This window comes from Lissotriton vulgaris, chromosome 11 (assembly GCF_964263255.1).
Source record: "Lissotriton vulgaris chromosome 11, aLisVul1.2, whole genome shotgun sequence".
Lineage (NCBI taxonomy): Eukaryota > Metazoa > Chordata > Amphibia > Caudata > Salamandridae > Lissotriton > Lissotriton vulgaris.
The window spans coordinates 146,861,857-146,889,063 of record NC_141699.1 but is presented as its reverse complement, the minus strand read 5'-3'; the positions used below and the strand labels follow the sequence as shown (position 1 = coordinate 146,889,063).

General features: G+C 45.6%; 1 protein-coding gene across 1 annotated transcript in view; it reads right to left on the bottom strand.

Moving 5' to 3' along the window:
* Nucleotides 1–18,916: 18,916 nt before the first annotated feature.
* DIABLO (diablo IAP-binding mitochondrial protein) overlaps nt 18,917–27,207 on the bottom strand; it is a 151,974-nt gene continuing 143,683 nt past the window's right edge. Inside the window, exon 6 of the mRNA XM_086942969.1 lies at nt 18,917–20,807. Within this exon, the coding sequence (XP_086799095.1) occupies nt 20,575–20,807 (233 nt within the window). The 3' untranslated portion in view covers nt 18,917–20,574. The remainder of the gene's footprint in view (nt 20,808–27,207) is intronic.

Below are 27,207 nucleotides of genomic sequence, written 5' to 3'. Positions count from 1 at the left end.
GACCAAAATACTGGACTCAGAAATTGACATGGTATCGGCCTGGTCGACAGCTGAGATCAAGCACTAAGTCACAGCTCACGCCGCTCAGAGTTCAAACTGCCAGAAATGGCGGTCGTGCCTTCTCTTTCATGGCACCATCCCTATGGAACAAACTTCCTCTAAGCCTACGCACAACAACGGAACTCATGAGCTTCCGCAAAAAATTGAAAACATGGCTCTTCTGCTAATTCCATCTCCTGGCTCATTCTCCCTCCTCAGGACTGTCCGCATGCGCCATGAGACTCCCTTGGGATGTGATATGTTGCGCAATACAAATATCCAGACTAGACTAGACTAGACAATCACGCCTCCATACAAGCGTGCCTTTTGTGCAGAAATCTTTAGATGGCACCATGCCAGTGAAAGGAACTTATAAATGTTTCAACTGTAAATCATGTGAGACTGTCATTGAGGGGGGAACCTTTATTAACAATGGATATACTAGGTGCTAAAAGACTATGGAACTGTAAAACTAAGAACCTCATATACTTCATCGTATGCCCATGCAATTTTGGCTACGTATGAGAGACATCTCGGGTAGTCACAACACGCCTTACTGAACATCGCTCAGCCATTTGAACCTTGAAACTGAATGAACCATTAGTCAAATATTTCCTTGACTGTGGCCATATAGTAAATGATGTCAAATGGCTAATTTTTGAAAAAATTGAGAACTCAGACGAAAATAGAAGCAATGAATTAAGGAAAAAAAGAGAAGGTTTTTCGGATATTCACGTTGAATATGAGTTACCTTGGGAAAATGCTACATTATTCAACAACTTCTAAAATATTTTTGTGTCCATGTTTCTGCACACACACAACCGACGTATGCTTATAGCGTGACCATCGATTACTTTACATCTTTTTTCTCTTCGCTCTTAATTTATTTGCTTTCCTTTTTTTTTTTATAAATAAAATCCTCCTCCTGGCAACATTCTTTCGCACATGATTTGATCAACAATCTACGTCGCCACATGGCTCCCTAGTCACTAGTCTGTCATCTAGTTTCATTCATTACGTAGTCAGGTGAACTGTACACGCAAAATAGTTTGCTGATTTAAACCTGAGGATCATCGCATTGGTTACTTAATCCAACATCCTTGGAGCAAGACCATCCCGTCATTATCGTCCCAGGCGGCCCATCCATCTCCGCCTGGGACGACTTCTGGTGGCCCCCTGCTCTGGGCCCCCCACCCAAGCCCACAGACCACACACGCAACCTGGGCTTCATCCTGGACTCCTCCCTCACGATGGCCAAGCAAGTTAACGCAGTTACCTCCTTCTGCTTCAACACTCTCCGCATGCTCCATAAGATCTTCCGCTGGATCCCCACTGGAACCAGGAAAACGGTCACCCAGGCCCTCGTCACCAGCCGTCTGGACTACCGGAACGCCCTCTACACTGGGACCACCGCCAAACTACAGAAAAGACTCCAGCGCATCCAGAACGCCTCAGCACGACTTGTCTTGGACATCCCCCAACACAGCGACATCTCCGCCCACCTGAGGGACCTGCACTGGCTCCCCGTGAGCAAAAGGATCACGTTCAGACTCCTCACCCACGCACACAAGGCTCTCCACGACTTGGGCCCCGAATATCTCAACAACGCCTCACGTTCTACACGCTAACCCGCCAGCTCCGCTCCGCCAGCCTCGCCCTCGCCACCGTCCCACGGATCCGCAGAACCACCACCGGAGGAAGATCATTCACCTACCTGGCGGCCAAGACCTGGAACACCCTTCCCACCCACCTACGAGTCACCCAGGACCATCTCTTGTTCAGGAAGCAACTCAAGACCTGGCTTTTCGAGCAGTCGCACCCCCCCCCAGCGCCTTCAGACCCTAGCGGGTGAGTAGCGCGCTTTACAAATACTCTTGATTGATTGATTGATTAAGAATTTAGAATCCTGAGCCAGTTTAATAACCCTAGACTCTAGACACAGACATACTTTAATATACATCTTCGCTGTGAATTCTTTTCTAAGACAGCGGTAATCAGAGATGCCAGCCTGAAGGCCGGTTTATATAATTGTATCCATTTTATGGCAAGATCGTTGAGCAGCATTCACATTTATCACACTCCGCCCTTCGTGTGCAAGCTCGTCTAGCGTTACACAGGTATTGTTATGCTTAATTCATGTTGAAATTTTAAGCACGCAATTAGTTTTCCGCTTAGCTGTCTCACGTCAGTGCCATGGTATTTTTCAGAACTTCAATTATCCATTATAAATAAAGGACATCAATTGAGAAATATCCTCCGCAACCTCTGAATTTTAGGTAATTAAGCCTATTTCTTATAGTCTTGAAGATATCAAGCACCGCAAGTAACCTGAAATATATATAGGAGGACACACAGTCTTTATGTAGGTCCTGATGCGACAAACACCCAAGTTATAAATTGTTCTTCTGTTTTTACATTTAGCCTGTCGTGTATGATAAATCATTTGTTGGACTGGACTAGATTTTCAATCTCTAAAGGTATACACATCCGTATACCTGACATAGGGTAAATAGTCTTCCTCATTATCCTTGACCCTGAGTAACAGTTAGTACCATCATTATTAACTTTTATTCTTCATTCATAGATTCATACACGTGATCTGTCGGCTTGGGTAACTTTTTGTGCTGATTTGTGGGAACGAAGTCTCACCTTTTACAATTACACAGTAAGCGGTTGATATCATTATGTGTCTTTTATCATGCCAACCTTCCTGTTTGCATCATCTTGGAATGCATTCTACACTCTCTATGGTTTTTTTGGAGTAATTTCTCCGCTCATTTTCTTAATTTTTTAAATATCTTTATTTGATTTTTCAGTGCAAAACAAAACAGAACAAGCATGTAATGATCACTCCTCACATCCCATCCCGGAGCCCTTCCACCTCCCCCCAGCACCCAGAATCCCCGTACATAAATAAGTAACACAGTCAATACGATCACTGTAATTATTCCGCAACTCAGGAGGATAGAGTAATAGCCAGCAACCCATAACCCGCTCAACCCCGCGTCTCGGCCACCTCAACCATATCAAAGACCTCCATCCAGCCCACAGTATCGACGCCACTTCCCCCATACTCTTCCGAATTGTTTGGGGCACCCTCTTGCTTTATGTTATGTTATGTTATAATGCGTTTATATAGCGCACGGCTACTCGAAAAGAGTGTCCCGGCGCTTTCCACATGCAGCTCAGAGTAAAAAATAACACAACAAAGCATAAACAGAACCAGAAACAAAGAGGAGAACAAAAAGGCCTAAAGGTTAAAAAGCCACGTGACCCTCTCCTCCAGCTGTGGGCACTCTGGGGCTCCCCACTTCCTGGCCACATCCCTCTTAGCCACCGCCAAAGCCAGTACTAAAAAGATTAATTGTGGGCGATTCACGTCAACTTCATTCATTATTCCCAGGAGGACCAACTTAGGGTCGGACTGAAAAGCAATCTCCAGTACCGCTCCCAATTCCTGGAGCACCTCACCCCAGAAAACCTGAATGTTCGGGCAGGACCAGATAGTGTGAATGAAATCTCCCCTCTCAAAACCACATCTCAGACAACAGGGGTCAGGCACCCTCCCTATTCTATGTAATCTCGCCCTGTCAAAGTATGTCCTATGCAGCACTTTGAATTGTATAAGCCTGAGGCGAGATTTAATCGCCACTTCGCGTGGGTGCATTAAGACCATCCCCAAGTCCACCTCATCCATGGTCCCTACGTTCCTCCCCCAAACCTCCCGCAGCTTCACCAACCTGTTAGACATGTTATTCAGTAGGGTCCTATATGTGAGGGAAACCGCCCTATGTGTGATCTGTTCCTGCAGTAGGCGGCCCTCCAGTGGAGCATATTCCGGGAGGGGACCTGCCAGTGCCCTCTCCGCCCTCCAGGCGTGCCTCAGCTGCGCGTATCTAAAAGACTGTGTGACTAAGTCCATATTCCTTTCTCAGCTCAGCAAACGATTGCAGTTCTCCCCTCTTCATCACATCTCCCAGTGTAGAGATACCTATTGAAATCCTTGAGCCAGAGAGGTGCACGGCGAGCGGGGGCCATCTCACCTGATAGCGCCAGTTCGGGAGAGCGCACAGTGATCCAGACACCAGCGGACCAGCGGACCAAGGACTCGAACTTCCCGCCACCAGACAGCGCCGCCGCTAGGGACTACAAATCCCATCAGGCTCTGCGGCGGCGCGTTCCCCGACGCGGTAAACGCGCCGGGAGGGGCTCTATAACTCAGGAAGCCCTCGGTGGAGCGGGGGAGGAAATCCTTGAGCCAGAGAGGTGCACGGCGAGCGGGGGCCATCTCACCTGATAGCGCCAGTTCGGGAGAGCGCACAGTGATCCAGACACCAGCGGACCAGCGGACCAAGGACTCGAACTTCCCGCCACCAGACAGCGCCGCCGCTAGGGACTACAAATCCCATCAGGCTCTGCGGCGGCGCGTTCCCCGACGCGGTAAACGCGCCGGGAGGGGCTCTATAACTCAGGAAGCCCTCGGTGGAGCGGGGGAGGAAATCCTTGAGCCAGAGAGGTGCACGGCGAGCGGGGGCCATCTCACCTGATAGCGCCAGTTCGGGAGAGCGCACAGTGATCCAGACACCAGCGGACCAAGGACTCGAACTTCCCGCCACCAGACAGCGCCGCCGCTAGGGACTACAAATCCCATCAGGCTCTGCGGCGGCGCGTTCCCCGACGCGGTAAACGCGCCGGGAGGGGCTCTATAACTCAGGAAGCCCTCAGCGTCGCGGGACGCGAGCGGGACGCCCGGGCAAAGGGCGGGCCCTCTGTGGCCCTCAGGGGCACGAGGAGGCCAGGCTAGGCCTCTTCCTTTTCACCTGCCGCCCGAACCAGCAAGGTACTGCTTTAATTGGATTCACATTGTGGTGTTCGAGGTGCAGTCACGCATTAGGCCCATATCAAAATTAGTTACTGCCACACTGTCACATCGGTTATTACCTTGGCTATTTCGTCGAGAACGAGTCCTCTGTAAAGTGTTGACTTTGCCGAAAAGGCTATGGGGAAAAAACGGCTACCTGCACCGGTGGAGACAACAAACACCATTAAATCTTATATGGTACAAATGGTCAGTGACATTAACAATAAACGTAGGCAATCTCTTGGCCTTAGTCAGTCTCCTATTATGCCCCCTGCAAGCCCGACCTCAAGCGTATCTAGCACTGAGGTTCTCGACCCATTGCAAGCTAACCCCGAAATTAATCTCATAGACATGACCCTTCATTCTAATGGTTCTGAAGTCATCAAAGATGCTGAGGATAATCTTCAGTCTGATGGAGCAGACCCAGCAGTTCTTCTAACAAACACCAGTATCGATCCAAATCTTCAGCTATCAATCACGGAATTAGTATCCCATTCACCACGGCCAGCTACACGGGCGGTTAGAGCCTGTCGTAAATCCACAGCCAAACGGGGGGGGAAACATCTAGGTAGGGCAAAGGCCACTACCCCACCTCCTAAGCGGCTAAGGAAACAGGCTGACTTTGACAACGCGACCGAGGTCAGAAGTAATAAAGATGAGGACCTCTTTAACAGAATCCAGGAAATGATGGACATCAAGATCAAGACCATTATTAAACCCCTGATTGGGAAATTAGATAAACTAACAGCTGAGGTCAAAAAACTGGGTACAGGGCATAGCAAGATGGCGGAAGTGGTTGAAAACTTGTCCTCTCTTATTTCAAATTTGTTACCTACAAATGAGGAGCACACCTCTAGTGCAAGTAACCTACTATCTACTCACCAGGGCTCTTCGCCCCCACCTTCCTCACTACCAACTGCATTGCCTGTTACTGGTCATGGCGTGGAAGCGGCAGCTCCCGACACTAGTAAAACCTCAGTCCCTGTGGGGACACAGCAGGAGGACCTCTCCGCTCAATTCATCTTGGAGGCTTCACCAGTAGTTCTGGTGTTGGCAAATGTCCCTGTTCTTGCAGATGGTAAGATTGAGTCCAATCAGGATTTAAAAGATAAAGCACTGTATTGGCTCACTAACAATATGCATATGACAGCTCAAGGTCACGATAAGTTGGCAGGGGATATTGTTATGTCCAGGAGGGTATCCTGGATAGGAAGCAAGCCCAAAAAGTTCACAGGGGATTGCGTTATTCTTAACTTCGCTAACGCGGAGGTTCTCCCAGATGTTCTGAATAATGTCTTTCCGCCCCAACGACGTAGAGGCTCGATAGTCCCTCTCACCCTTAAGTTTTTTTATGACAAAACAAAATTCTGTACCTTACCTAAACTTATTGGTCATAATAGATACACAACTAGGAATAACTGGAAAGACACCGCCAGACCCCGACACCCGAACGATTGGCTTCAGCCTACAGTCTATCAGGACTTTGGAAGACTGTATCGCACGACAGACCTGAATTCCAGAGCTGCCTTGGCCCAAGAGCCAAGAGGTAGCGCATGGGATGGGGGCATGCCGGGCGAGGCGCGTAACGCCTGGGGTTTCAGGCAAGCTCAGTGGCAGAGAAATGATCAGCTACCACATTATCCCAACACGCCTCTACTTACATGGAACCCACCACAATATGGTCAGGGTCAGGTAGCAACTCCTTTTGATTGGGGTGTTAGCACAGGAAATAGGTTTGCCCCTCTATCGGACTTAAACATATGCGATTGACTTGAACCATGTTCTAGGCAAGCCATGGAGGCACCAAACGAGTCACCACCAGTAAGTGGTACTATGGTCTCACAACATCCAGGCGAAATAGTCTCAGCAGCTCCAAACACCAATAAACCATCATCGTTTGTCCCATGTAAAATCTTAAGCTGGAACGTTGCAGGGACAAACGCAAAACGCCAGGACAAAGCTTGGCTGAGCTTTATCTCAGAACACCATATTATAGCCTTACAAGAGACCTGGGACACTTCTATTAGTTTTTGGCTGGATGGGTTCTCTAGTTTCGTCAAACCTGCAAGTCCCAGTAGAGCAGGCAGAGCCAAAGGCGGCCTGGTGCTTCTATTTTCACTAGCTTTAAAAGGTACCTATAGACAGATAAGCTCAGACTTTGATAATATTCTGATAGTTGAGAGGGTGATAAACAAAGATCGTAGGACCTTGTTTGTCAATTTTTATAACTCAGGGAACAGTGACTACAGCGGCCGCAACATTGCTAATTTGGAAAACATTTTAAACACAGTCTCACAAGATATCGAGCTTTCTTCTGAGTTAATTTTATTAGGCGATTTTAATATTCACCCATGTGGTTCTGCCTGTAAGGGCAGAGATGTAGATGAGGCTGATGACGCAGCCACACGTGGCCCCCACTTTGAACATACCGCTGAGGGGCAGGAGCTTGAGGAGCTTTTGGCCTATTTTGACCTACACGAACCAGACTGTGGGCAGAGACTCCCAACCTTCAATGGAGCTCAGCAGGGAACAGTGATTGACTATATCTTTGTTTCATCAGGTATCTTACAGCAATATATGGCTTATAGCACAGTCCCTACAATTTATAGTGATCACAACCCAGTCCTGCTTGAAGCTGCATGGGGAGCTCACCTGGGTCCATCACCAGCAAAGTACAAACCTGCCCTTCCTCTGAGGCCCACAGACCAAGCCAGACGTATTAAGTGGGCAAAAGTTATTCCGGAAAATTTTTATGAAAAATGCTATCCAAAAATCAAAGTACAGGTGGAGAAGTGCAGAGATCCGGATATTCAAGGGCACAAAATCATCGCAGCATACGAGGCAATTTGTGACCAGGTCTCGAAGGACTTACTTGCTAAACCCACCCAGGGTGTTGATGGTCACAAGCGTTGGTTCGATCATGCCTGCTCCAAAGCTCACAGAGATCTATTGGCGGCTCTTAAATCTGTGCCCAGGGTTAAAGAGGACATTGTGAGTTTAAGGAAAGTCTACAAAGCTGCTATAAAGACCCGCAAAGACGAGATCAAACAAGAAGCATGGGAAAATCTCCTCTCGGCAGCAGTATTGAAGGACAGCCGAAGATTTTGGGAAATTATTAAACAGCCTCTTTTCCTTGACGTCAGTAACGACCCCATGGACTGCGTAATCACTGATGAGTCTTGGTTGTCCTTTTTTGAAAAAGTATATGGGGGTGCTGACGAGGGAGCTAAGATAGACTCTTCGCCGAATAATGATGATCATTATATCATCTTTAACCACCAAGAAGTAGAAAAAGCCCTGTTGGCTACCACAAAAAACAAGGCACCAGGGCCAGACGGAGTACCCGCAGACTTTTTCTTGTTCTCACCCAAACTCTGGGCCGAGGTCCTGACAAACGTATTTAACGCAGTGAACGGAAACTCAGCCCCCGTTTCATGGGCCCAATCTATTATCGTCCCAATTTTTAAAAACAAAGGTCGGCGGGACGACCCAGCATTCTATAGGCCAATATCCCTCCTGGATTCAACTATAAAAATCTTGGGCAGAGTACTTCTGGCTAGATTGAGGGAGAATGTGGAGGCCTGTGGGGGGCTGTCCGAACTTCAATACGGTTTCAGGGAGAGGAAAGGGACCATTGAACAATGTTGCAATTTGCATTTACTCATCGCTAAGTATACAGTCGCCAAGGAGGGTTCTGTATTTCTTGCCTTCATGGACCTCTCGTCGGCATTTGATCTTGTTAACAGATCAAAATTGTGGGCGATTTTACTAGAGTTAGGTATCGACAAAGCTTTGGTTTTATTCATGGCTGCACTGCATCGGGAATTATTTGCGGCAGTGCGTGTATCAAACAACGGCAGATGTACCCCTACGTTTAAATCTTTAAAGGGGGTGAGGCAAGGGTGTATTCTGGCCCCTACACTTTTTACCCTGTATATTAATGGCCTAGGGGAACACCTCCGCAGTCAGGGCGCGGACGTACCACGTGCAGGAGATGTGCATATTCCGGCCCTCCTGTACGCGGACGACGCGGTGCTGATTGCTCGCACTGGCATTGGACTGCAGCATTTATTGGATGCCTTTGGTTCCTTCATGGACAAATTGGACTTGAAGGTGAATGTGTCAAAATCCCACACGATGGTTATGGGGCGTGAGCGCTTTAAAAAATGCCATAAAACATTTCTCTGCAGCGGGGTTCCCGTATCAAAAGTCACCACGTTCCCCTATTTGGGAGTTTTGTTTGATAACAAGGGAACATGGGGGCCCCAGGTAACAGCAAAAAGACTGGCAGTTACTAGGTCTTCTTTAGTAATCCTTGGATTTGCGGGCAAGCTGGGGGCAAGGCCAATGGAAGCCCTCTTAAAAATCTATAGGTGCAAACCCGTGGCCATAGCACTGTATGGATCTCCGCTATGGGGGTATGTAAACCTTGAACCCATACAGAGAGCGGAAAATAAATTTATTAGATCACTCCTCTCCTTACCCCAGTCAGCCCCTACTTACTCAATACATCAGGAGGTGGGCTTATCCTACCTGACGGATCTATTAAGCCTAGCGCCACTGATCTTATGGCTTAAAATATGGTTGAATGAGGATCTCCCACTGAACCATACCATCTTGAAAGACGTACTCTCCCTAGATAAACATAAGAGCATTCCATGGTTGTCCTATTTAGACAAATCATTTGCTGATTTAGACCGTTCGGAACTTTTTCTATACCCAGAAAAAATCAAAGCATCAGATATCGCCCATATAAAAAAGGCATTTTTGGAAAAGAAGGCAGCCTGCCGCGAGGATGTTGAATTATTAAAACCCTCAGTTAGGGCACATAACCTCCTGGTCAGTGTACCCTCTTTGGCCCCTTATCTGTGCTTTGTTACACACCCCTACCACAGGTTTTTACTGACGAAGTTCAGGTTTAACCTGATACATTTTTACCTGGGTTCTTCTTCTTTTAAAAAATGGATGAAGCCCGAGTTAGCCCCACCTTGCAGTTGTGATGACTTTTCGGTACAGGACACAATGCACCTTGTAATGTTCTGTAGCCAATATCAGGAGCCGAGGAAAAAATACCTGCTGCCTATCCTGAGAGAATTGGGGTTTACTCAGGTGCGTCCGGCGCTGCTTTATTTACAGCTTGTACTAAATCCACGGATAGCATTTTGCATTGCAAATTTTTTAGTGGCCGCAGTAAGGGTGAATGCTGCGGGTCAAATTTCGCCTTCTTAAATCACTGTATGTAGCACTTTTTTAACACTTAACTGCTCACATGTATTTTATGCTATGTATTTTATGCTATGTTTTATCTGTTTTATGTTTTCTTTGTATGACTTGGAAAAAGTCGAATAAAGATATCTTGACTGACTATTGCATCCCAGGCCAGAAAACCCTTCAACTTATGCAGCTCCTTGAGCCAGGCACACTTCCAAAGGGGAGTTTGACATGTTGGTTTACCATCCCACCCCGTAGCCTTTGTCGCCTTCATCCACACCCCCAGAGTAACTCTTGTGGCCGGGAGCAGCCTATCTCTCCCTTTGCCCCCATATAAAAAGTGTATGCAAGTGTGTTTATCCATCGAGTAGCGTTCTAGGGCATAAGTGGGGTGATGTGCCAGGGCGTGTATCCATTCATTTATAAAAGGGAGTGGTGATGTACAGAGTGTCTGAATTAAGCAGACCACTCTTACCCAGTCCAAAGATCAGGGCTTGATCCATCACCGTTTTTTAGCTCACTGCACCATCCCAGCTCAGAACCTGGCTACATGCAAATTAGTCTGTTCCTGTCCCAGTGCATGATGGGAACAGGGCAAACCAAACTACCAAGCCAATTCTTATACTGGGAAGGAAACAAGCTTCCGGGGACCGGTTTCTGGCATTTTAGCCGTCTTCGGCCCGGCTTGCTTGAATCCTGATGGTGCAATGAGCAAGGGACTCACATCTTAGTATACCCTCCACGCTTATGGTGGACAAAATGATTCATAAAAGGGGGTGGTGATGAACAGAGTGTCTGAATTAAGCAGACCACTCTTACCCAGTCCAAAGATCAGGGCTTGATCCATCACCGTTTTTTAGCTCACTGCACCATCCCAGCTCAGAACCTGGCTACATGCAAATTAGTCTGTTCCTGTCCCAGTGCATGATGGGAACAGGGCAAACCAAACTACCAAGCCAATTCTTATACTGGGAAGGAAACAAGCTTCTGGGGACCGGTTTCTGGCATTTCAGCCATCTTCGGCCCGGCTTGCTTGAATCCTGATGGTGCAATGAGCAAGGGACTCACATCGGAGTATACCCTTCCACGCTTACGGTGGACAAAATGATTCATAAAAGGGGGCGGTGATTTGCATATAGCCAGGTTCTGCGCTGGGATGGTGCAGTGAGCTAAATAACGGTGATGGATCAAGCCCTGATCTTTGGACTGGGTAAGAGTGGTCTGCTTAATTCAGACACTCTGTTCATCACCACCCCCTTTTCTGAATCGTTTTTGGCCACTATAGGTGTGGCAGGGTATACTCAGACATGAGTCCCTTGCTCACTGCACCATAAGGATTCAAGCAAGCCGGGCCGACGATGGCTGAAATGCCAGAAACCGGTCCCCGGAAGCTTGTCTCCTTTCTGGTGAAGAATTGGCTTGGTAGTTTAGTCTGCCCTGTTCCCATGATGCACTGGGCCAGGGAAAGACTGATTTGCATATAGCCAGGTTCTGAGCTGGGATGGTGCAGTGAGCTAAATAACGGTGATGGATCAAGCCCTGATCTTTGGACTGGGTAAGAGTGGTCTGCTTAATTCAGACACTCTGTTCATCACCACCCCCTTTTCTGAATCATCGATTCATTTATAGGCGTCAAGTGCTCTGCCCAATAATGTGCTTCTATATTGGGCAGCGAAATACCCCCATCGTATTGATGCCTCTGCAGGGTAGACAGCGCCACCCCAGCCACAGGAATGCGCTCAGTTCCGCGTGAATGTCACGAAAGACCTTCCTATGGAGGGGGAAATACTCATTCTGGAAGGCGTACAAGAATCTCGGGAGCGAGATCATCTTAAACATGGCCGCTCGGCCTAAGAGCGTCAGTGGGAGTAGCCTCCACCGCTTTGCATCATCCCTGAAATTGGTCACTATTTTCTTAATAATCCTGTCATAGGAGAGGGAACTGTCTGTAGTCACAAAGATCCCTAAATACGTTAAGCCCTCCCTAGTCGTCTGGAGTCTCTCCGGGAGAGCTGGCCAGCCTTCCCTCTCCCTGGGGTCATAAAGAACTGATTTGTGCCAGTGTATCCGGTATCCTGCCCGAGCCTCATATCTGGCCAGTTCCTCAAATAGCGCAGGGATAGTCGTGTCCGGGTGTGTAATATAAAGAAGGACATCATCCGCGTAGAGGGATATTTTCTCGTTTGTGGCTCCCGCCCTGCCCAGTCGAAACCCCGCGATCTCCTCATTTTGGCGAATTGCACATGCCAGTACCTCTATAGTCAAAGCAAACAATAACGGGGATAGGGGGCACCCCTGCCTGGTGCCCCCCATGACCGGGAAGTCTGTGGATAATACTCTGTTCACCCTAAACCTTGCTCTGGGATCTGTATAGTAACTGAAATTGCATGTGCTGCCAATCCTTTCACTTATTTATTCTAGATAGAACACCTGACCATTGACCAAATGTTCCTGAGACCAAAAGTGTCTGTTTGACTTTTATTTATTTTGGAAAAAGAGGGATTATTTTTTATTAGAGTATCCGCAGATTATTTAAATTTTTAGGCAAAGTTTTTGACCTTATGTACAAAACACAACTCTTATTTATATAAACACAACAATACTTTTTCAATATAAATCTTTTTCAAAACTTTATAGACAACATATAATACAATAACACTCAGTCATACTCCTCACAAACCACGCTATTTACATATCCACAGACAATACAACAAAAGAACATATGAGTTATATCTACAATGTAATCACTTGATTTACAATGAAGCCTTAGAACTTAATCTTATATTTACAAGGTTGTTCAAAAGTAAATATTATCCAATTCTTGGTTTTTTAAGGCTTGAAACATGCAATTTCAGTTGTTGTTTATATTGCTTGTGGCAAGCAGTGCTGTTGGGAGCCCGAACCCAGTAGTTTTTGTTAACTGGGATCTGTATAGAGCAAGCTCACCCACTTCCTAAACTTACGCCCAAACCCAAATCTAAGCAAAAACCCCTCCAAAAAAGGCCAGTGGACCGCGTCAAACGCCTTTTCTACGTCAAGGGATAAAAAGAGATGAGGGTCTTCCCGTTCACAGACATCAAGCAACCCGTTGTGCGTCCGCCTAAGGTTGTACCGAGTCGCTCTGTCAGGAAGAAAGCCCGTCTGGTCCAGGTGAACCAGTCCCGTAATAACTCAGCGAAGGGCCAAGATCGTCGCGAGGAGCTTGACTTCCACGTTCAATAATGAGATGGGTCTATAGGACTCGCAGTTCTCAGGCGGTTTACCTTCCTTGTAAATGAATGAGTGAAGCCAGATTTATATAGCGCTACTTAGCCCAACGGGCGTCAAGGCGCCTAACCAAATAGAGTGTAAGGTCAGAGAGCATGTTTACTGGTAGGCCTTAGTGAAGCACCACATCTTTAGGGCTTTCTTGAAGAGGGCCATAGAGGGTTGGGATTTAATCTCAAGAGGAAGTGCGTTCCACAGTTTAGGGGCCACAGATGAAAAGGCCCTTCCGCCCCATCTGACCTTGTTTGTCCGAGGGACGGATAGAAGGTTCTTACTAGCAGAACGTAGGCATCTACTGGGGGAATAGGGACTCCGAAGAGAGCTTATGGCTTCTGAGCAACCGCCGGATAAAGCACTGAAAACCAGGCATAGGATTTTGAAAGAAATTCTTGGCTGGATCGGGCCAGTGAAGACTCTTCCTAGCAAGAGTGGCAGAGGCGGTGTTAGGGACATCCAGGACAAATCTAGCAGCCGCGTTCTGGATGGTCTGGAGGCGTTGGATAAGGCCTTTATTGGTGCCTGCATATAGTGCGTTGCAATAATCCAGCCGTGATGCAACTAGGGCGACCACGGTCTGTTTGCGAGCTTGAGGGGAGAGATAGTGGGAGATTTTCCTAAGAACCCTAATAACTCCCCAACAGGTAGACACGGTTCTATTGACCTGTTGTGTCATGGCCAATGACGTGTCCATGATCACACCAAGATTCCGGCGGAGTTTGATGGCACGGGACAGGCTCCAAGAGATGGAGGCCACCAGTCATTGGACCATATGCCTTGATCTTTACCGAAGATCAAGACCTCGGTTTTCTCTCCATTCAGCTTCAGAGCGTTTGAGATCATCAATTCTGAGACTGCCTGCATGCAGTTCCTGAAGCTGAGCGCGGAGGTACTCACCTAGTGGGAGAGGGTCTCCATAATCTGGGTGTCATCGGCGTATGATACCATCTCCATCCCCTGTGATCTTACTAGCCTGGCAAGTGGGGCCACGTAAATGTTAAAGAGGGTCGGACTCAAGGACGACCCCTGTGGGACCCCACATTGCACAGGCTTAGCAGGGGAGAGGAACTCTCCCAACTTGACCCTCTGCTCTCTCTGATCAAGGAAAGAGGACAAAAGACTCAGTGCTGGGCCCTCCACCCCTATCTCCCTCAGACGAGCTGTTAAAGTCGAGGGAGACAGGGTGTCAAAGGCTGCGGTCAGGTCGAGTAGGACCAAAAGGGTGGTCTGGCCTCGGTCGACCTTTGATCGAATATTGTCTATCACTACTGTGAGCGCCGACTCGGTGCTGTGGAATTTTCGGAAGCCATGCTGGGACTGGTCCAGGAACCCAGAGGCATCAAGGAAAGCAGTCAGATGCTGATTGAGATGTGACGTCAGCATTTTAGCTGGGGCAGGCAATAAAGAAATCGGTCTGAAGTTTTTAAGGGTCTCCGGATCCAGAGTAGGTTTTTAAGTAACAGCTTGACTATGGCCTTTTTCCAAGGTGCTGGGAATAGGCCCTGAGTCAAAGCCTGATTCATCACCTCCAGAAGAGGGGGCAGCAGGGTTTCCCTACAATCCTTCAGGACCTTCAGAGGGCAGGGGTCCAATGGCGAACCTGATTTTGTCCTATTTAAAAGTGAGTCTAATTGATAGAGGGTGAGGAGCAGGAAGTTGGACAGGATCTTGGAGGGATCTTTGGCCCAGCATTCTAAAACAGGTTGAGTCGGGAAGGATGGGAGCAGATTAGATCTCTCTGTGCTTCCAGAGTGAGAGAGATGTCAGCGATTTCAGTATGAAAGAATTGTGCGGATTTGTCGCACAGCTCTTGGGAACCTATGACGGGGTCAGGAATTTGTAGAGAACACAGAGAATCAAGGATCTTGAATAATTCCCTAGAGGAGGTGAGGGACGACGTGAGCCTGGAGAAGTAGTCCTGCTTTTCTTTAATGACCCTAGTCATGTATTCTCCAAGCAGAAGCTTATGTGATTCTCTATCAGTAGGGTTCCAAGTTTTCCGCCATTGCCTCTCCTGCCTCCTACATCCCTGCCTCAGAAGTCTAAGAGGCTCCGTAAACCAGGGAGCAGAGGGTTTCCGCCTAGCTGAGTAACACAGGGAGGCAGGGGCTAAGAGATCTACTGCCTTGGAGATAGAGTTGGCAAGCTACAGTGCAGCATCACTGGCATCCTTCAAGGGAGAGATAGAAGTCTGCGCTATGAGGGGGGCAAGAGATTAATTTGTGATACCCCTATAATCCCGTTTAGGTTCCTTTTTACTGGAACCATGTTGTGGTGAGAAGAAGGGAAGGGAATTAAGTTCCAACGGAACTGCCAGATGGTCTGACCAGACCAGGGGAATAGGGGGGCCACGGAAAGTCTGGGTTCGTTAGAGAACACCACGTTAAGAATATGGCCAGCCAGGTGGGTAGGACTATTTACCAACTGAAAAAGGCCACATGCGGCCAGGGGGTCCACCAATGAAAGAGTATCCTTAGAACAAAGATCGTCTAAGTGAAAATTTAAATCCTCCAGAACCGTAAGGTGGGGTTTGCCAAAATAGGGCTATAGGATTTTAAATAAATTGAGGCCAAAGCAGGATCTGGGGCCGGGGGGTCTGTAGATGAGGAGACCAGTGAAGGACACTGAGGGAGAGGAGGATATAGAAAAGTGCATAGCCTGAAGAAGGTCTGATGGCGCAGAAAGAGTTTTAATGTGACAAACAGATGAAACTTTATAAAGAATCGCCAGCCCTCCACCCCTGCGTCCTGATCTGTCCAGTCTATGTAACGCATAGCCCTCCGGGATGGCGTACTGGAGATTGGGACCGGACAATTCAGACGCCCAAGTTTCGGTAATAAAGACCCTTGAAGGGTTTCTGGCTGTGACGAAGTCATGAAACGCTATGTTATTTTTAATCAGTGACCTGGCATTGATGAGAAAGCCCCTTTCCGTATGTAAGGTGGGCATGGCGGGGGTATTATCCAATGACTGCCCTTTAGGGGTAAAAGGGGGAGGGGACTCGATGTTACAGATATAGCAGCAGCACAACGGGGAGCCAAGAAAAGCTTCTGGGGGAAAGGTATGGTGACAGGGTAGGGAGGGAGACTTAAGAGCAATTATATCCGTATAGGCATAAGACCATGTTACCTGGCTGCCTAGCGAGGTTTCCTCTCTGTACAACCCGTCCTCAGTGCGGACGGGCTTGACTTTGGCGAAACTTAGACGCAAATTCGCTGTGCGCGAATTGAGACATCCTATTTAAGTACGTCAGGTCACGTGTCTCGCGTCACACCTGACTGAGAGCAGCCAATGAGAGCGGGGACCCAATATCTGCCGGCGTGCCCTCCACACAAGCGGGAAAACCCGTGGTGGAACGGGACACAGGCAGGAATGCAAGCCGAGCAAGAAGCTGTGTAAACACATCGCTAAAGTGCAACAGTCATTAAAACACGCCGCAGGTTTAAAAGCACACATTTTTAGGTTTGCAGGTTAAAATATAACAATTTATAGCTCAGGGGGACGGTTAATAGTAATTACAGGCAGGTCACCAAAACATTGTAATCATGCCCTGGGACGCGAACTAACCGAGGCTTCAAGATCGCCCGGTTTAAAGAGTCAGCTCTTGCGTCCCACCTGAGAGCAGCCAATGGGAGCGGGGACCCAATCTCTGCCGGCGTGCCCTCCACACAAGCGGGAAAACCTGTGGTGGAACGGGGCACAGGCAGGAATGCAAGCCGAGCAAGAAGCTGTGTAAACACAGCGCTAAAGTGCAACAGTCATTAAAACACGCCGCAGGTTTAAAAACACTAATTTTTAAGTTTGCAGGTGAAAATATAACAATTTATAGCTCAGGGGGACGGTCAATAGTAATTACAGGCAGGTCACCAAAACATTGTAATCATGCCCTGGGACAAGAACATGGGAACAATAGTGTCCCGTCTGAGATCTAATGGTAGGTCCCCCTCCTCCGCTGCATCCTCGAATAGCCCTAATAAATGACGGGCCAGAAGGTCCGCTGTTTTCTTAAAGAATTCAGCCGGGAAGCCATTGGGGCCTGGGGATTTCCCTGCTCTGAGCCTTGACAATGCGTCCCTGACGTAGTCTACTGTGATGTCAGCCTCCAAGCTGCATTGATCCGCCTCCTCAAGGCCTGGGAGGTCTATAGAAGACATATTGTAGCGCATCGTCCGTCGTCCCTAGCCTCATAGAAAGCGCCATAAAATACTGCAAAAGTATCCGCTATCTGGTTGTCCGTTTGCACCCAGTTCCCCAGACTGTGTTTCACTTTCTCTACCCACCTCGCGTCTCTCTCCTACTAAGCCATGCCAACAGCCTACCGGACTTATCCCCGACGTCATACAGGCGATGCAGCGTCGCCATGGCCTGTGCCTTCGCCTCACCCGTCACCAAGTGTCTGTACTGGCGTTGCACGTCCAACATTTGTCGGAGGGTACCCGTATCCCTCCCCAACTGGTGCTGTTGATCCAGAGTCAGGATCTGTGCTTCCAGCGCACGTGCTTCTTCCTCCTCTCTCCCGCGACCCTATTTTGGGCCCTTTCTCACAGGACCGCCTTAAGGGCTTCCCAGAGCATCACCTGGGATGGTACTGAGCCTTCATTTTCAGCTAAGTATACCTTCACGTCAGCCCTAAGGCCACGTACAATGTCAACGTTTTGCAGTTCCTAGGCCGCTAAGTGCAATTTTCTTCATTTTTAACGTATATATATATATATATATATATATATATATATATACATGAATAAACATTTTCATTTTATTCGATTTTTCTCTGCTGTATCATCTTGACTCTGTCCACTGTGATGGTTAGACTTTCACCCCACTCTATTTTCCTTTATCAGACAAGATAATAATTTAATTAGATCTGGTGAAGGCATGTAGTTGATCATTTGTATCTTGAAACTCAGTGTTTTATTGTTGTATGTGACTTTTCCTGATGAAGCAGCAGTTTGCACCGAAATGCGCGTTGAAGATCCATCTCATAGCCACTGTTCAGTTATCTTTGTCTTCGTATTAACTTTATCAAACCTGAACCAATTTTCTATTGTATTTAAGTGTGGATTTAATGTAGTATACCATTTTGTATTATATTTGTTGTCTTTTTGTTGATTGTATTTTGTTTGACTAATAGTATCGATGTGTCGTACACAAGTCCAGAAATGTTTTTAACATGAAAATAATAAAAAATATGCATTTTAGAAAAAACATTATTTTGTAGTTGACACTGAGTTAATCGCATCATGTCTGTTCTTGATAGGAGTCCTTGATTGTTTCTGACCACTTGACTACCTAGGGATTTACCCTCAAATTCAGACTTATCACGTTGCCACATCTGAAGAATATGTCCAATAACCATTGTACATGTAAACCAGGATAAAATGTATATGTAATGCGTGCCACTAATACATTTTGTCATATGACGATGTATACATACGCCGACTGCAGTGTACAATGTTGTAAATGATCTGTTTTTGGAAAAACGTTTAATAAAAAAAAATACATATACAAAATAGGACGTCGAAAATAAAAGAAAGTCCCAAGGGTATTTCACTTGCTTTTATTGTACTTCTAGTTATCACAATACAAATATTTTTAATTAGAAAACTGAGCTCAAATGCTAATCAGTTGCAAATATTTGTTTCCTTTTGATGGTGAAAACTGTGTGAAAAGTTAGAAACATGACTGAATACAGTTAATACTCTATGGTAGCCTTATGAAAATAAGCCATAATACCATACACCTGTGTGTGGCTAAATTCCACACAATTAAAAAAGCAACATAAGTAGATCACATGCACTGTGATGTGATTTAATGTAAACCTTTTAAAAACTTTTTTGCACTCTGTCCCAGCTTGGAAAAAATCAAACAAGCCAAAAACCTGTTTTTCTCTGCCTGTTAGTTTCTGCAATTCCTTTTTTGTAAAGACTACGTTTATGCATTCGCCAACAAGTATTGTTCTGACTTTCACAGTTGCAAAAATAAACTCATTTTATTTTCCATACTTTAGTCTTACCAAGCGACAGCTCTGACGACAGGCAAGATTAGGAAGTAAATTTTGAAAACAATAATATGATCTGGGAAGTACTTGCATTATTCTATAGTGAAACCAATAAAGAACGCACACAACAAATTCACATCCGTTAAGAGAATGTTGTTTTAGACAGCAATATTCCCTTTGCTGTTTTAGAGTACAAAATAGTGTGCGTTTTCCACTAAGTGCTAGTAATACGTTCTGAACTCTGGTCTGTGAGACAAGTTTTAGTATAGAATACCCTCGATAGTAGAAATCACTGCCCTGAAAACCTGGTCACCTAACTATACTCCTGATTACAAGCAGCGTTTTTATAAACCCACTGTAAAATTCCAATTAACCATTTGACATAAGAAAACGAGGCAGCATGAGGATTTATTATTTACTTTTAAGCAAATAAATAGGGTCTTTATCATGAGTTTAGATGTCATTTTAATGTAGTTTTTGAGGCTCTTCTTAGGTGAAAGTATAAAGGTTTCCAAAATGTATATTCAACAGACAAGTTAACAATGTATTAATTAATGAAGCAATTTCACAAGTGTAAAGTCCAAAATGCTAATCTTTTACTTAACAATGGCAAATAGTTATAAGACAAAAATGCAACTGATAGAAGAGATTCTGTTAGTAATCTAATGGTAGGCAACACACTTTGTATGTAGAAATAGGAGGTCTACACAAATTACTTTATATTTCCCCTCTCCCATTTGTAGATTGCTTAACTTCTTTACTGTTATCATGTTGTTTTGTACCATTTATTTTGATTTTGTGAAACAAGGTTTTCCGTTTATCAGGAACATGTTTTAGATTCCAATCCCGCTTACTTGGAAGAAATCTCCTGGGGACAACATTGACCACTTGAAGTGATTGCTCAGTTTTGGTACAGACAGTGGCATCAAAGGCAGCAGTCCACTGAAGAGGCTTGACCTCCCTTTAGGCAAGAATACTGGAAATATTCACATTTATTTATGAAAATCATGTCTCAATTTCTGCCACAAAAAATGATCGGATTATGGACAACAATAAAGCAGAGAACAAAGAACAGTAACATACAGAAGGCACACTAAAATGAAAATGACCCCCAAACTGGCTGCCTGGCTGAATCTGCATACTTTTAATTCAAGTGCCTAAAACATTACCCGTGCATTCCAAAACTTCACAGAGACAAACATTAGTCTTCCCGAAGATATGCCTCATTCATTTCTTCATCTGCTGAGGAACTCTCCATTTGACCTTCCTTCTGTGCAGTTTCTATTCCCTCTTTTTTCAAAAACTTTTTTATTTCTTCTGTTTGAGCTTCCGCAAGTGTGGATGCTGCTCTCTGCGCTTCCTGGCGCACATCTTTCACCTGTGTTTGCACAAGGTGAACGTGGTTCCGAGCGGTTATAGATGCTTGGTCTGCACCTGAAACACAATAGAATTAATACTGCTGTTACCACAGGAAACGTAATGACCTGATGCAGATCGCGGTGCTGAGTGGAATCCTTTAACCCAAAATGTTTAGGGTTATCAGATTTACCTCAGGTAAATCTTCAGACAGCTACCAAATGGATGTAAGGAAACTGTGAATACTGACAAACCGAAGGTTTCCTAATCAACAGCACTGATGATAGCAGTTAAAACGTACATGAAAAAACAACTCATACGGATATTTTAATAAGCACTTATTACTTAGCATCTAGCCAGTTAGTTCAAGCTATGGATAAGGGCTTTTGTCGCATTGTCACACCCATTACAATGTTATTCTTTAAAACGTCTAGGCCCTGAATTTATTCTGTGTTAATTCTAATATGTCGCCACATAGTTTTGCTTTTCTGTTCCTCTCTCCATCTTTTTTTTTTATTGAGCTTGGCTTGAGTAAATGCATTGATTTTCTCGTGTAGCACTTTCTTATTGAGCACAAGTTCTACTATTCATTAGTTCATGTACGTTTCACAAAATTACCTTATTACTTTTATATTTCAGACGGTATAATTAATTTCTTTGAATATTAAGGAACTAGATAATCCTAACTAAGAACAATGTTTTCACCAGTTGACCACATTAAATGCTTCTATTGTATTGCAGGCAAACTCTAAAGAGGTTAAATCTGAAAAACAGACGTTGTGGGTGATTACTTTTATCTCTGGCATATTGGCGATGCGGCTTCATGGTTTATATATTTTTGTATGTCGAGCACAATGAAGTTCGCTGAATTTTAACTGATATGAAAATTAACAGGGTAAACATTGCTTATCTCAATATTGTTGTCCCTCTGAATAAGGAGACTTTCCGTCCTGAAGGAGGGAAGGAAACTTCAGAGCCAAGTTGTTAGAAGTTGGCCTGGTATATGCTGTCCACAAGTTAAAGTTTTGAAAGAGTGTGTTGCATGGGGGGAAAAGGTGATCTTATCCTCCCAACTGTCTGAGAACTGACTCCACTGGTCTTCCAGACAGTCCTATATTGGCCTGATATAGAGGCGGGAGTTCCGGAATAGAAAAAAGCAGGACGCCATGAAGTCCAGTATAAACACCACCTGCCTTGCAGTTTGATTGGTGGTTCTCGACAGATTCTGACATTTCAAATATGTAGATACCAACCTCTCCTACAAAAGATACACTTTTGCTTTTATGGTATCCAGAATAGCTCCAAGACAGAAAAGAAACTGCAAAAGGGAGGATGTTGATTTCTCGTGATTGATGTGCAACCCAAAGCGACAGAGAAGAGACAGTCATTTAGAAATGTTGACAAGCTTGTTGAGATGTTGATGCCCTGATAAGTCAATCGTCCAGATACAGATTGCTGAAGATCTGCATCACCTGAGGAGTGCAATGATGACAGCCATTCACTTCACAAATGTTCTCAGGGCTGACTTGTGGTCCTACAGAAGTACTTTGTACTGGTAGTGATTGCTGCCGCCTATGAATCTCAGGAATCTGAAGTCCTTCTTGGCTATTGGTATATGGAAGTATGAATCTTGAAGATTTACAGACCATAGCCAATCCCCATGATGGATCTGTGGGTACATATGATGTAACACTAGGACCCTGAACTTTTTGTATCTATTTATTGCAACTTTTTAAAACTAGAATGGGTATAAACTGCTTTTAGGACCTTTCTTTTTTTCCAAACAATAACAGGAACACATTTCCATTCCTTTCTGGGAAATAGGTACATCCTCCAGTGTGTGCTTCCGAAGGAGATTCTTCACTTCTTGTTGTAGTTTTTCTAGGTATAACATGGATTGTTATTTTGGAGGTACAGCTGGTGGAGGATGGGAGAATCCTACACAGTAGCCACTCTGAACAATATTCAGTACCCATGCATCTATTGTGATGGAATTCCACTCTTTTAGGTAATTGGAAATGCTTTCCTCCCATCAGAGTGGGCAATGGAAGAGAGGTTCATTACTTTGTCCCTGCAAGAGGTTTTCCTAATGCAGTTGAATGGTGACTTCTACTACCTTTTGGTTGTCACCTTTGTTTTCTGCACTGCTGCTGTTGTGGTATCCTTGAGGCCACTAAGGTTTGAACCCTTTGTGAATATTAACTCCGTTCAAAAGGTCTGTAGGAGTGCTTGTTCCACTGCTTCTCCAGGCCAACAGCTTACAAGGTCTCCAGTTTGGCTTTCATAGGAGCCACCTAGTTGTCAGTATGACTTCCAAGTAAAGTTGTATCAGAGTAGGGTAGGTTGAGTATTCTCCTTTGAAATTCGGACTTGAGGACTATTAATCTTAGGCATGATTGTCTTCTTAATGCTAAGCCATGGCAGTACCATGCGCAGCTAACGGAGATGAGTCAGCTGTCACACTGATCACTTGATTAGACACAATCATGCCCTCTTTCGAATATTTACAGAATCTTCCCTTCAATGACTTGGTAGCCTACACATTATTAAAGGGAGTCCCATATAGATTGGTCAGATCTGCCTAGTAGAGTAGTGCCCAACTTCATATTAGTGTCTGCTCTACCACATACCTTTCGTCCTACAGAATCAAGTATCCTGCTTTTTCTGTCTGGTGGAATAAACCCACCACAAGATCAGGTGGAGGGTCTGGATGAAGGAATAGAGGATCCTGATCACAAGTCCTGTTTCTGGAGCCTGGATTGCACAATTTCTGATGATGCAGGTGTAAGAAATAATTCCATACCCATTTCTAATAGTCCAGAAACTAGTGAAAAGCAGTGGTCTTTAAGATAAAAATTGGTCAAGGATCTAAAAAAATAACCCACAATGTTGGACTTATTAGCTCACTGGAAGAGCACCTTCTGAAACATGTTGATATCATCAACCGAAGAGAGTCCTGCTCGAGGGAAGTCAGTCAATGGAGGTGTGAACATCCTTGTGCCAGAAGACGTCGTTGTTATAGAATAGGAATGTGTCGGAAACTGTCGCCTGTGTCTACAATAGGAGGTGTCTACAATAGGAGGTACATCTTGAATGTCGAGAGTGACATGTTGATCTCAGTCTTGATCTGAGATGATATTTAGGCCTAATTGGAGGAGACTTAGATCTCCCAAGTACTAAATGTGGTCTTGATGGTGATTGAGACCCCAAATGCAACAGATGAGATGTCGGAGGTGGAGGAATAGCAGGAGTTGGCGGAGAAGTCACTAGCAGTACTCCGTGTTGTGAGGGTGAAGGCTGCGGAGAAGGATGATCATCAGTACAATCCGGAATGACAACCATGAATGATGGTCTAGATGAAGAATATGCTCCACACAGCCTCTCTCCCCAAGCCATTGCTGTCCCGTGTTCCCCCTTCCCCTGGGATTTTACATCTTTTTCAGATGGAGGGGGTATAAAGCCCCCCAGGCCCTGTTTCAGTTCTGGGTCCCCATCCCCTGGGGCAGCAAAACCAAGCAAAAAGAAGGGGGGGGGCGCCAAACACTCTCCCTCCCCTACTCCCCTTGAGCCATTAATGGCTCCAGGGACCCCATCCCCTGGGCCAGGATCTCTAGCTATGTCCTAGGGAGCCCATCCCTGGGACACAGTGGTTTCTTTTCCCTCACTGGCGCGGCCAGTGAAACCTGCCCGCCACGCAGGTGCAAACACAAATCTGCTACCAGCCAGTGGGAGTTTTGAAAATGCTCCCATCGGCTGGGGGCAGACTTTTGATAGATTTCCCTGCCCGCACTGATGTAGGCAGGGAAACAGGCCAATATATTGCTCCTGCCCGGAGGGAGCAGCATTAGCAGCTCCTCCCTCCGGGTGGGAGCAATGCCAGCTTCTGCTGGTCTCTGGGAGCTGGCTGAGGCCTTGGGGCTTCCCCTGCGGCTTGCGAGTATAGGGTGGGTACCCTGGGTGGGCACTAGGACACCCAACTTTGAGAAGTATGGGCCCTGGGGTATAGGTTCACCATGGCCGAAAATGGTCCTGGGGAGGAGGTCCCTAGGGCCCAACAAGGCTTCTGGAGTGGGCCATGCGCCCCCCTCTTATTAAAAGAAACAGCCATGGGGGATAGGGTCCCAAAGGTCTAACAAGGCTTGGGCAGAGGGGCCACATGATCATCCTCCCTTTTAATTTAACACAACGTTCCTGGGCAATAGGGTCCCCCTGCGGCCAGGCCTTGTGGGCAACGAAGACTATGCGCAGTGTGGGGTTGGCTGCATGTGGGGAGTTGGGCACAGGACATGGCCACAGGACAAGCTCTGCACCCAACCTCCCACTATGCATGACCGAAAGCTCTGCGCAGTGTGGGAATATCTGCCTTTATGGGGGTTGGCCATAGGCCAGGTCTTGTGACCAACCTCGCATGTTAGAAGACCGTGCACAGCGTGGTGTTGGCTGCACGTGAGGGGCTGGCTGCAGCAGCACGCGGCCGGGTTTCCATATGGTAATTAAAAATTACTTTACGTTAAAAAAAAATAGAAACTCACTGAGAATAAAACAAACGTTATAGTTAGTTGAAACGTTCAGAAACAAAGTAACGTTTTAAACTCTAAAAACCACTGAAATTCACCAGTTCTAGTGCCCTAAGGTACATATTACATCACCCATGACATCTTCTATTACATATTAATATCACTGCAAAATTTGCAGTCAAATTATTGAGGACAAAACTGTGCATGGCAGGCACGAGTTATAGTTATCTTAGGGCACGAGTTATAATTACTCAAGATAGCTAGAATTATAACTGGTGATTTTCAGTGGTTTTTGGAGTTTGAGATGTTACATTGTTACTGAACGTTTCACCTAACTATAATGTTACTTTAACTTTTGTTTTTTCTCATTGAAAGATGTGTATATTTATACATCAAAATGTCATACCGCAATACTTTATTGGTTAAATTCCAGCTTTATGACATTTTGAGTGCAGGAGATATTTTCTTGACTGGTGCGGAGTGTGAATACATATCGGAGCAAGCTGACTCCGTCTTTGACTCACACTGCCCTCGCTTTGGCACATCGGGGCAGACACCTACGCTTGCAGAGATATATATTTTCACTGGAAAAAACAAAGGTTAAAAGGATGTTACAGTTAGGAGAACATATCAGTGAAAACATAGCATTTTAAACAAACAAAACTGAAATTCACCAGTTTTCGTTATCTCAAGTAAATGTAACTCATGACAAAGTAACGATAACTCAAGCACTTGCCATGCAGTGTTATCAATTATGTCGTTAGGGATGTTGCTAATGCAGTCATTAAACATGTCATGAGTGATGTAATATAGGAGGGTAAAAGCCGTGCATGGAGCACAAGCTACAGTTAGTTGAGGGCCCAAGATACAATTACATAAGATAACTATAACTGATTCAGTTCAGTGGTTTTGCCACTTTAAAACAGTATGTTGTAGGTGACAATTTCACCTAAGTAGAACACTCCTTTAACGTTTGTTTATTTTTTTCCAATGAATTTCTATCGGTTTTTTTTTAACGGAAAGTAAAATGTCCATCCCAGTGCACAGCATGGGGTTGGCCAAGCTATGCACACAGGCATCCAACCCCCTCCGAATTTCTTTCTATTCTGTAGCACCACAAATCTGCTGATTCGCTGAGATTCCCCAGGGGGCCACACTGGGGTATGTACTAGCTGTGCAGAACCAATGAACACATCAAATTTGTCCCTAGGAGGGGTCCTTCTGGGACATGACCCCACATGGTCCAGGCAGTCAGGGTTCCCATACATCTTATTTTGTTAAATTTTTTAAGACTAGGGAACAGAGTTCCCTAGTCCTAAAATATCGGTTGCAACTTTTCCTTCAGGTTGCCAATCAAAACCCATGCCTGAGGTTGTGGAGCCACTATTGTATATAGGTAGGTAGGTAGGTAGGTAGGTAGATATATATATATATATATATAGCCTTTTGTTCTCAAAAACTACTGAACGGATATACAAATTACAACAAGCATTGGCATAGCCAATAGGTCTCGCCTTTGGGACCTTGTAAGTATTTGTCCATACATCGATAACACGATAACAAGTAAAGGTGCTCTTAAAGTGAAAGCGGCATTGATCATAAATTTAAAGCAGCCCTGTTCACAAACAATTAAGGCTCACTTAAATGTAAAAGCAGCGCCCTTCACAAGGAGTGAGGCCATGCTGTATGGTGAAGCGCGGTGCTCTTCTCTGCCACTTCTTACATTTCGATTGATGTTTGCCTGAATGCGCGATGTTTAGCACGATGAAAGCGCAAAAGCCAAGCGAGATATGAGGCATTAGCAAAAGAGACAGACTGTTACAGTGAGGCAGCACTTCGGAGTACGAGTTTAGCGGCATAAAACCAATGAGAAAGTGAAGGTGGAGACGTGAGTAGAAGAGAGCTAAAGTTATCCCTTCTTTAAAAGAAAAACAGCGGGATAGGAAGCAGGTGTCACAGTG